Below are 12,114 nucleotides of genomic sequence, written 5' to 3'. Positions count from 1 at the left end.
GATGATTCCCTTATGATGGTCACTAGACTATTGTCTAAATTATTAACGGTCCATAGGCCTCAAATTGTAAACAATTTTATTATGATGATGTAAGCGTTGGCTTGAATTCTGAATATGTACGTCTGGCTAATCAGGAAGAAGTAGAGAGAACCAGCTGGGTTTGTGTGGTTGCGACTGATTAGCACATGGCTAGCCGCAAAGAAGGGAAGAATGGGGTCTGCTTTCACAGCTGGCACAGCAACAACACCCTCTCTGGCCAAGTAGACACTAAGGAATCCTCTGGCATTTACCAGGGGAAGTGCAGCCACTTTCTCCCAAGAAAGAGGTTAAGTGTCCCTCCTTCCCTATTCCTTCCAACTAGGGACCTTCCTTCTTATCACTCTATCATGGCCCAAGGACAGTAAGAGGCAGCAATAAATAAGGTGTATGTGAATGAACATGTGTGCTTTTTCTGTTGGGCACAGTCAAAATGCAAAGAGCCTGAGACAGGCTGGAACCTGAGTGGGAGCCTGGGGCCATCTCCAAGATGCCTGCGCAGTGGCTGCCTCTAGCTCAGCAAGTGGAGTCCTTGCCTTCTAGGTCTAGTGTGTGAGGTCCGCCTTTGAGAGCAGAGAGGCCTGAAATAGGGAGAGGACATTCACTAATGCGGTAAACATGTATTATGCTCTCTCCTGTAAGCATACCTTTCCAATAAATGTATTTCTTTTATCAGAAATATGCTTTTCTCTCATCTAAATCTACCCATTCTTCACTCACTCAATATTTACTAAGGATAGATGCTAAGCCCTGAAAACATCAAGAAGGCACAGTACCTGCTCTCAAGGACCTTCTAGGTTTCAAATTTTGTGCCGACTCCAATCAGTTGTTAAAGTAACAAGAGAGTGAAGATTTGGAAATCATATTCAGGATGAATAATAATAATAATGTGTGTTAAGACACTGATTCGCAGTGTCTGCCACAAGTGGAGGAGGGGGCAGAGATGGCACACAAACCATGTATCTGCCATCTCTGGGTATGGCTTAACCTCCTTAAAAGAAAGAATTCACCTCCAATTCCCAGTCTCTAGTGATACCACTCCTCTGCATCTTACAATTTAGCACTAGATTATATTGTAAGACATTAAGTTCATCACACATATTAGTCTTCCTGCCACAAGTAAAATATAAATCTACATTCCATAACGCAACAAACTTAGCACAAAGAAAATACTAAAAAAGAAAAAAAGGCTTGTTCAGCTGACATAGGAATAGATGCACAATCCTACTGCTAACTCTTCTCATTTTCTTCAGTGCTTCCATACATGGCAACTTTGTTTTCTTGGGATCATTTACATGATATCACAGAATGAGATCATACTGGAAATAAGTAAAGGCTTTAAAGTTCCAGTACTGGGAGCAAAGTTTCTCCTGGATCCCAGAGGGGATTTTTAGGACTATAGTGAAAAGTTGCTGTCAGTTTTGAGTACCACAGCTGGATCAAACCTAGAGGGCTAGAATCACCTCAGGTTGTTCAGAGGATGGCTCTAAATGTTGATAAAGGTGAGCAACTGCAAGACACTTGTTTGACAAGTGGCTTTATGGCTTAATCATAATTTTTTTCTTCTGCTAATAAATAATGGAAAATAATTTGCTGTGGAAGCCAACATTACATTCACTTCAACTTCCTAGCTCTTTAGAAGAATGGAAGGATAAAAATTACTTCTAGTCCATGAAAACTAAACAAGATTAAGTCATTAAGGACGAATTTTTAAAAGTCCAACTTAACAGGTATTAGCATGTATGCACCAAATATTTACTGAGCTTCTAACATATATTTAATATTTCATTAAACACTGCATATGAAGTTTTTAAACTTTCTGGAAGTCTATAATCTAGCTGGTCAGTGAAAGAAATGCATGTGATCCAACTAAGAAATAATGCAGGAGAGTATAATCTAGTGTTACACCAGGTTAATACCATGTCATTGCTACTAATAACTGAATTGATATTTAGAATTTAGTTGAGAGCCATGCTAATGTTTAAATCCCAAACCATTAGAGCTGCTAATACTGTCATGCACTAACAGATCAATTTCAGGATCACTGCTGTTTTTTAAACTACTGAGATGAGAGATTCTTGAAGCTGTCCATAGGTGCAAAACATGTCCAGAAATACTCGTTTCAGATAGATTTAGATCCAAGAAATAGGATTTTTAGGAACCATAATTTCTATAGATGTGGAATGAGACTTATGGTTAATTTTCCAATATAAAGCAAAGGAGTGGTTTAAAGCCAGAATTTTTAAAATATATCTTGATCAACTAAGATGATACAATCCAGCTACATCCATTACATTTTCTTCTGGTATATTGAAATTGGATTCACTGGTAAGATTTCCTTATTGCTAGTCTTTTTCCCATATAACAAAGGAATTATTCAGATAATTCAGGCAAATCCCTTCCATTCCTGCCTCACTCCAGCAACATTTTTTTTTTTTTTTTTTTTTTTTTTTCTTGGATGATGATGTTTTTATTTAAATTTGAATGTGAACTAATTTTCTTTTTTTTTTTTTTTACAGATAAACATTTTAATTGATTAAATATATTATTTTCAAGATCTTTTGGAAATCGTACTTGTAATATTCTATTCAACAGCCAAAGGCAATAAAAAAAGTTTAAAACCAAAAATGTTCTGACATGAACATGTGACAGGAATTGCTGCTATGTGAAGTAACATACACTGCTCCAGCAACATTTTGAATAAAGCAAGATGAATCAGACAAAATCAAGTTATTTTGTGTTAAGCATAATTATTCAGATAATTATCTCAACCGTCCATTTCACTTTGGTTGTGAGGATAAGGTCCTAAAAGACTTACCAGCCAAAAACAGCATTTAAAAACATATGTGCAAGAGCAGGGAAGCCACAGTACCTCACTCTAAGGCTCCTGGTCAGTCTAGTGTAAGTGAGCACAATGTATAAAACTCATCATCTGGAGGTTATTCATTTGGATTAGTAAAGTGTTCACATTTCAGAAGTATATTTTCCTATTTTAAAGTATTCATCTTAGACTGTGTGTGTGCTCAGTCATGTCTGACTCTTTGCAATCCCATGGACTCTAGACAGCCAGGTTCCTCTATCCATGGAATTTTCCAGGCAAGAATACTGGAGTGGGTTGCCATTTCCTACTTCAGGGGATCTTCCTGACCCAAGGATTGAACCCGTGTCTCCTGCATCTCCTGCATTGGCAGGCAGATTCTTTACCACTGCACCACGCGGGAAAACCATTCATCTTAGGGTTTAAAATAAAGAGAATTTTTTCAGTGTATTTATGATGATCTGATTTACATGCCAGTTTTAAGAATTGCATCAGTTTAAAACAGAACAAATAAAAAAATAGAATGATATTTTAAATACCTGTTTATTCCAAGATTTCTGCTCAAATACCTTCTTCTGCCTGACCTATCTATTTAGCTCAAGAGGAAGAGGGACTGGGGCTAAACCCAGATAGACCATCCCTACTGTCCTAATTCCCCAAACAATTCCCAATTCTCCCCTCACAATGAGCCAGAAGCACTGGTAAAAGAGAAGACAGTACCATCTAAAATTACTCTCCTAGGTACTTTTCAGCATCCCCACAATCAAAAAATCACTGAGTAACTTGTAAATTTACATTCCAAAACCCAACGGCACAGCTACCAACAGTACCTCATCCCTTTGCAATCTTTCTCTTTTTCTTTAAACAAGAAAACCTTATGTTACTGGAGAGATTATTGAAAGAGTCTCCTTGTAAGTTCATGAATGCCACTTCACAGACTGTACAGAAAGCAAAGCTCTATGAGCAGTACAATGGAGTCAACTCATCATTTTGAAAAGCTCAGCATCAGACTTAGAGAGAATCTAAAATTGTTCCAATTCCTAGGTCTCTGTTAAAACATAATGAGCCCAAGCTTTTGCCACTGTGAATCCATGGCACATTCGTACCAGGAGGTAAGTTTACAGCACAAAGGGAAGTCATGTTGAAAATCAGGACTTAACTTTGACACTGAATGAAATAATTTATTTTTTCAAACTATTCACTAAGACCATCTGCTTATTTTTGAAATATTTTCTTCTCAGTGATGTATCCAAAGCAAATGCCTTTAAAATAAAACAACTAAGTAAATCCCAAGGACCAATATTAAATATAATCTTAGAAATTAAATTTAACAAAAAGCCAAATATAAATTAAAGAAATGCTGAGGATTTCTGCAGACTCACAATATCTTGTTAATTGCAAAGACATGTCGGGGGTGGGGTGCTAGAAAAAGTTATGCTTACTAGAAAACCAAAAAAACTGGGGGATGTTATTAAAAAGAACATTCTAGAAAATGAAGAAAAGGCAAACCACACTCAAAATTAAAACTTGTAACAGTACTCCTAAAATGCACAACCCCAGATGCACTGTAGCCTATGTAAATAATGCCCCCTGGGGTTGTGCCCAAAGGGTCCCGTATATGGAACACAATGTGATTAGCGCCTCATAGATTAACAACGCAGTTGTATTTTTTCATAATGCAAAAAGTTATCATTGTGAAACATCATTTTAGGGTATGTCGAATGCCTAAATATTGAACCATTCTGTTTTGGATCCTAGAGTCTACTAGTTAATTTCTTACTCTGGAATGAGTTGATTATAAATTTGTATTTGGAATAAGCCCTTTACTAAACAGGTCAAAAACACTGAAATTAGACCCTTTTTAGTGTTTTGAAATATGGAAATCCATGTTTCTATATAAATGGAAAGATATGTCTCACAGAAAATATATAAAAGTTTATATATGTTCTGAAGGTGACTAGGTGTTAAGTGCACTGCTTCCCCAGAGCTAGTTTCTATCATATAAGAGATAAGTCTTTAAGTAAAGACTTAAAGATCAGCAAAGTAATTCCTGTTTTAATCAAGGAAAGAAAATAACTTCATTTTTCCAAAAAGGAGAAAAGGAGGTATAAGACACCTCTAATTTCAGTTAAAAAAAAAAAAGACAATCAAAATTTATTTTTTTTTACATTAGTATGTGAAAAGACTTTGAAGAGCTCAGACCTCCCGGAATAAGAAAATTGCTAGAAAGTTACTTGGAATCACCCACAGACAATAACTGTCGGTGGTTTCATTTCAGGCAATGGGCTTGTGCCAAAAGGGACTGACATCTTGATGAAAGGATCACCAAAAAGTTGTGAGAATTTTTCCATGACTAAAAATCCTTCCAAGAGCAACAAACTGATTTCTCATTCTGCCACCATAAATAGACGACAACTGTAAGAAATTGACAACATGTAACAATAATTTGAATTTGCTCTTCTGCACTCGAACTGTTCCAACTTTCATTCTGGGCTTTGGCACACATGCTTTACTTCCACAAAACTTACTCCGCTCACTGCTATGGAAACACGATATTTATTCTTTGAGCTTGATCTATAGGACTAATTTTGGCAGAATCAGTGGTCAGACTGATGTTTAACCAAACTGGTCACCTGACATTAAAACACACATGACTCTTCACACCCTCTTTATTCCAGGGTAAGGTTCTGGGATAAAGAGCTACAGGACAAGGTGGCGTGGCCAATCACAGTAAAAGGTAACGAAATAAACAAAAACACTTTGCAGTAGGTTATTTTATTACCATCCTAGAGCCCTATGACAATGGCTAGTCAGGAATTTAATATCCATTTAGGAACCATTTGCACAAAACCTACTGATTAATTTCCTGTTTATCCCTTTTGCCTTCTACCTTAAGTTACTTAATTTGGTCATTATCAACCTATGCCCAAGCAAAATCTATTTTATTTGATGCTTTGACACCCACCTGTTGAAATGATAAGTGAGGCATACACAAAAAATAAACAGCTTACTTATTAACAGAATTCAAACAGAATTCATTTAACTGCTTCTGACTCACTTTTCTCCTTGGAAGCTTATACTTGGATTGCTCTCAAAGAAAACATCAAGTATATCGGATTCAATTTTGATTCATTAAATTCCTCCCTCGTTTAAAAGAAAAAACGAAAACTAAATTTGGAAACCACACACTCTTAAGTGGCAAAGAGGTGTTTTAAAGAGCATAAACATCTGCAGTAGGACATGCTGTACTTAACTAAAAAGTTTCATGACATTTCTGTTCTTTTTTTCAGTTCATTTCCATAGAGGAAATTTTTCAAAAAAGAGTAATACATGTATTCAACTGTTTTTAATGTGTATTTCATCTATTTCTTTAATCCATCATCGAACACTAAGCTGCCTCCTCTGTGAATCATAATGCTTGTCAGAAATAGTTACACCTTCATTTAGAGGATAACACGCTTATCTTCTAAAACTGAGCAGATGTCTCTCATAAATGAAGTTATAAATCAACGACAACAATAAAACAGTATTTGGGAGACAATAGAGTGTATTACCATAAAAGTCCATGCTCTACATATATACCGCTTTAGCATATACTCTAGCTGTTGGATTAGCTGGACACAGACTCCTACTTTTGGGATAAGTTCTGGCTCTCTCTACTAAAAGACCCATTGCTTTGTTTGAGCCCCATTGCTTGCCACCTCTTCCACGCATGTCACAATTTATCACTCTTCTTAAAGAACAGAACAGTTTCTGTTGTTCAAGTTAAAAATTTTTCACTTCTGAAAGGAATTTCAGTTTTCTACTCAAAATGATTGAAAATCAAAAGATTTTATTCCTAATTCATCACATCCAATTAATATAAATTGCTGTACTGCAGAAGCTTGCCAGGCTGGATAGGAACCTCTGAAAGGTCATATAGGGTAGAAACAATGAAGGGTTCAGAGGAGATGAAGGTGGGTGGTTGATATTTATATGGAATAAAGACTGGTAAGAAGCAATTGAGAATCTCCTCTGATGACCAATTCTTACCATTTTGAGAATCCTTAACAGTCTTGGCCTTGTACCCTCCCTCTCTTCAGTCCAAGGAGACCAACCAACCTGCAAAATATGTTTAAATACAGTAGACAAATTGCCTTACCATAGGTCAGCAAATGAGAAATGCTTGTTTAGAGGTTACAGACAAATAATCATTTTCTGTGGTTAAGCTCAGTTACATGCAAATTATTGTAACCACTGGAGCTTCTGAAAGAGCTTTTCAAACGGTCTGCAGGCTTAAATAGGGGACAAAGGAATCCCTGGTACCTGGCTTTGCAGAGTCCTGGGCTATTCTTAGTGTTGGGTTCATCTTTAAATTGCAGGAGTTTAAAAGGCTTAATAACTTAAAAGTAGAATCAAGTGATAAAAATAGATTGTTTTCTGGCCGCTCTTTGTTCCCAGACATACTACTGGCAGTATATTTGCAATCAAGACAGCAGAATACGAATCAGCCTTGCACCGTGTAGTGTAATGCCTCAGAGTGGATATTTTTGGAAATGGCACTGCATTACATAACCTTCCGTGTTTAAAAAAAAAAAAACACTACACTAAGGGGGAAAAGTCAGGAATATACACCATTATGCCCTTCTCCCTAAACCAAATAAACATTAATATACGTGCTGCGGTGATTTTCCTCTCAACCTTTGTGTCAGAATACAGTTCTTTTGTTAACATAAGTTATGACAAAAATTAAGATGAATGGAGAAACAAAGTTCTCTAACAGGGTATTATAAGCTCTTCGAGTTTTCCTATAATGGCATTACAGACACACAGAAATGCAAATCAGATTATTATCATCATCAAGCAAAAAGCAGTCACTTATTTTTAAGCCATCCCTCCCCCAAAGTTCAGCTGCTTTATAAGAAAATGCAGGGGAAAAGTGTTGCAAGATCGAATGCCTGAAAAGACCCTTGGAGGCGCAGCAGCTTTGAAAGAGTAATAAAGACTAAGGATGGAGGAACACAAATCCACTTTATAAAAGGGGAGGGGGGGGTGTGCATGCACCGAAGTGCATTTAATGCAAAGAAACAAAACAGTTCCTAACAATGCTTTATTAGCAAGAAGAACAAAAATCACACCAACAAGCGAAAAACCCCACCCCTTCCCAACAGATTTCTCCCTCTGAACTTGTGCATTAGGAAAAAAAAAACACCCAAGTCAAATTCCAGCCTTAATGCAGCGGGACCAAAATGCCAGAATTTCTCTAAGTACAGGCTTCCGTTCTTTAAAATTTAGAGGGAAGAAGCATGAACTCTGCAGGGTTGGAGTCCAGCAAAGAGCAACGGCAAGAAATCGACACAAAAGAGAAAGCAGCGCTCCCGGCCGGGGATGGGAATGGCATATACTTACAGACAAAAGCCCCGTTCCCTGTTCACTCTCTCCTCTCTACACCTGAAACACAAATGTGGATGAAAAAGGGTATCATGCTAGAAAGACAGCTGGGGAAGGGGGGGTGGGGGGAGGGGGCGGGGGGAGGGAAAAGGGGTGGAGGAAAAGGAGGGAGGAGGGGGAAGGGAAACAAAACCCAAACCGGCTTCACTTCCAAGAAGTGCAGCCTTGGAAAAAGGAGGGGGAAGGTCTCCCTGCCTCGCGCTCTCTCTCCAAGAGTGTGTGTCTCTTTCTCTAAGAGTCAGTTTCTCTCTCTCTCCCTCTCTGCTGCTAGTGTGCTAGTGAACAATGAGCTAATTCTGATGGGCTGGCGCCACGCCAGCACCCCAGCTTCGCTGCCACTGTGCGGCCGCGGCGGAGCCAGACTGCTTACTCGGCAGGAATCGGCGACTCGGGGCCCGGTCGGCGAGCGGCCAACGCGCGCGCGCCCCGGCCCCCCGCACCCGGGAACCCCGAGCGCCGCGCCGCCCCCCTGCGCCTGCCGGGCCCGGGGACAAAGGGGCCCGCGGCTCCGCGCGCCGCCCCGGCCCCGCCCCCGGAGCGCGGCGCGCACACACCCGGCCCGGCCTCTCCCCCTGGCGGGCTTCTCCGCCTCGACGTGCGGTTGCTTTTCAGACAAATAAGGAGGCGGAGGAGGCGGTTTGGGGGCGCGCCAGGCGTGAAGGCGGCCAGGGCGCTGCACAGCCCGGCGGCTGGCCAGGGCCCCGGGGAGAGGCGGCGCGGCCCGTACTGTAATAATAAACCTGCAGCAGAGGGCATCTGAGGGAAAGAGGACGGCGACCGGCGGCAGCCGCCTTCCCTTTTATGTGCCTGTCCGGAGCGGAGCAGAAAATGGTGCCCGCGGCGGCGCGGAGCCGCACTGACACACAAAGAGCCGGCCTTGCCCGCGTTTGCACACGGCCCGGGTCGGCCCCGCCGGGTACGCGCGCCCCGCTCCCGGCAGCGAAGAAGCCCGCAGCCCGAGCACCCCCGGGGCCCTGTGGCTGCGCGCGCGCGCGCGCGCGCACACACACACACACACACACACACACGTGCGTGCACAGACAGCAAGAGGCTGAGATCTGGTATGATCAGCACAAGACACCCTCCCCAAGATTTAGTAGGTTCCCACTCTCAGCCCCACTGAAATCGTACTTTTGAAAACGAGATTGCATTTTAAAAGAGGTTCTTTGCATTTCTGATTTTTTAAAAACCTCATCTTTCTTGCTTAAAATATGACTGTCTTTTTTACAGTAATTTAAAAGCTCAAAATTTTGCTACAAATTCGAACAAGCTGATTTTGTTGCCAACCAAACAGGATATAATTTTATGGTAATTGTCAGATGTTAGAGGGCAGGGCTATTTCCTAATTAAATTGCTTTGCCAAGAAAAAAAGATATGAAGGATCATAATGTCTTTTAAATTTGCCATCAACATTTTTACTTCTGATCACTGAAAGCAATGTTTTCCATTATAACAATCAAAAGAAAGGGCGGATGGACTTACAAAAACTAAGTTCTTAAACATTTCACTACAAAAGTAGCAGCAAATACTGATTAGACCGCTAGCGGGTGTAAAGTTGAAGGGGCCCACTTGGAGCTTCCCTGAATCAATCTAAAACATCACAGATATTTTCCTAAGGACAACAAGAAAACTTACTTTGGAACCATAACTAGGAACAAAGGGAAAAAACAAGTCTCAGTGAATGTCCCTAATGCCTTCAGGGTCAGGGTTCACCCGCCCGGAAAATGATGGAAGGCAGGTCTGGGGAGTAAATGGGGCAGTGGCATAGGGCAGAAGCCTGGGGGCTGCCTCTGTAGGTCTGAAAGGGCACCCCAACACTGAGATCGTAGGTAACCTCAGAATCAGATTTGAAACCCAAGAGGGCACTGCCACGTGGACCAAAAATCTATCCCAGGAAAATATGTTCAAAAGTTATGTCTACAAGAAAGCATTTCTACAAACATACCCACACACACATTGACTTTATTTTTTTTAATTTATTTAAATTGGAGGCTAATTACTTTACAATATTGTGGTGGTTTTTGCCATACATTGACATGAATCAGCCAAAGGGGTACATGTGTTCCCCATGCTGAACCCCACTCCCACCTCCCTCCCCATCACATCCCTCAGGGTCATCCCAGCGCACCAGCCCTGAGCACCCTATCTCATGCATAGAACCTGGACTGGCGATCTGTTTCACATATGATAATATACATGTTTCAATGCTATTCTCTCAAATCATCCCACCCTCGCCTTCTCCCACAGAGTCCAAAAGTCTGTTCTTTACATTTGTGTCTCTTGCTGTCTTGCATATAGGATCATTGTTACCATCTTTCTAAATACCATATATATGCATTAATATACTGTATTGGTGTTTTTCTTTCTGACTTACTTCGCTCTGTATAATAGGCTCCAGTTTCATGCACCTCATTAAAGCTGATTCAAATGCATTCTTTTTAATAGCTGAGTAATATTCCATTGTGTATATGTACCACAGCTTTCTTAAACATTCGTCTGCCGATGGACATCTAGGTTGCTTCCATGTCCTGGCTATTGTAAACAGAGGTGCAATGAACATTGGGGTACACGTGTCTCTTTCAATTCTGGTTTCCTCGGACACACATTGACTTTAGTGTTTATGCAAAATTTACCTAAGATGACATTCTTTCAAAACACAGGGAAACTTGGAAATTATAATATGCTAATTTTTCTTCATGTCTAATCACAGACATCTAGGTGACACGGATTTTTTCAAGAAATAAGAACAATGGGTCAGAATCATAATCTACCTACTGTGTTCCAGAAAACCATTGCAAACCAACTATAGGAAACATTCTTGAGTCCTCTGAGTGTAGGAGACTACACTAGCCACTAGGGACATGCATAGGGGCACCCACCATGTCACCTCACCCAAGAAATGTAGCAACAGCTGTTTCACTTGCTCCTGGCTGTCATGCTCAGTACCGCTCCCATCTGTCCTGTGGGTGACATGGTAGATCTGCTCTCCTGAAATACTTTCTAATCCCTGCTCCATCATAGTACAAAGCCCACACATACTTACTCTTCTACTTAAAACTTGCCACAATGTGACCGCAATCTAACATTCTAGTTTTATCACCCCACCTCTTTCCCGATCATGGTTTATGTCCTCTGCTTCTGTATGGTTCATTACTTAGGGCATATATTCATCCCGCCACCACTAACAGTTAGGAAACAAACTCATACAAACACTGACAAACCAAAATGCCTCAATTTCAGGGATATTCTGACATCTGGGGTCAGATGACTCTTCGATGGGGCCAAGGGAACCAATGAGGAAGATATAGCAGGCCATACAGTTCACTGGGAAGAGAGCATGAACTAAAACATTTGATCTATCAGTTCAGTTCAGTTCAGCTCCTCAGTTGTGTCCGACTCTGTACCCCCATGGACTGCAGCATGCCAGGCTTCCCTGTCCATTCACCAACTCCTGGAACTTACTGAAACTCATGTCCATTGAGTCGGTGATGCCATCCAACCATCTTATCTTCTGTCATCCCCTTTTCCTCCCGCCTTCAATATTTCCCAGGATCAGGGTCTTTTCCAATGAGTCACTTCTTCCTATTAGGTCATCAAATTTTGGAGTTTCAGCTTCAGCATCAGTCCTTTCAATGAATATTCAGGACTGATTTCCTTTAGGATGGACTGGTTGGATCTCTTTGAAGTCCAAGGGACTCTCATGAGTCTTCTCCAACACCACAGTTCAAAAGAATCAATACTTCAGTGCTCAGCTTTCTTTATAGTCCAACTCTCGCATCCACACATGACTACTGGAAAAACCATAGCTTTGACTAGGCTGACTAGGCAAA

At 40.7% G+C, this 12,114-nt stretch overlaps 1 protein-coding gene across 3 annotated transcripts in view; it reads right to left on the bottom strand.

Annotated features, from left to right (window-relative positions):
• NREP (neuronal regeneration related protein) overlaps positions 1–8,749 on the bottom strand; it is a 33,189-nt gene extending 24,440 nt beyond the window's left edge. Inside the window, exons 1-3 of one of the 3 annotated variants that reach the window (XM_070377189.1) lie at positions 8,655–8,749; positions 8,243–8,284; positions 6,887–6,955 (exon numbers count right to left, since the gene is read on the bottom strand). In XM_070377189.1, the coding sequence (XP_070233290.1) occupies positions 6,887–6,889 (3 nt within the window). In that variant the 5' untranslated portion in view covers positions 6,890–6,955; positions 8,243–8,284; positions 8,655–8,749. Of the gene's footprint in view, positions 1–6,886; positions 6,956–8,242; positions 8,375–8,479; positions 8,569–8,654 lie in introns of those variants that run through there. The other 2 variants (XM_070377188.1, XM_005902710.2) reach the window with 2 other exon arrangements.
• Positions 8,750–12,114: the final 3,365 nt, after the last annotated feature.

This window comes from Bos mutus, chromosome 10 (genome assembly GCF_027580195.1).
Source record: "Bos mutus isolate GX-2022 chromosome 10, NWIPB_WYAK_1.1, whole genome shotgun sequence".
NCBI lineage: Eukaryota > Metazoa > Chordata > Mammalia > Artiodactyla > Bovidae > Bos > Bos mutus.
This window is presented reverse-complemented; position numbering and strand designations above follow the sequence as displayed.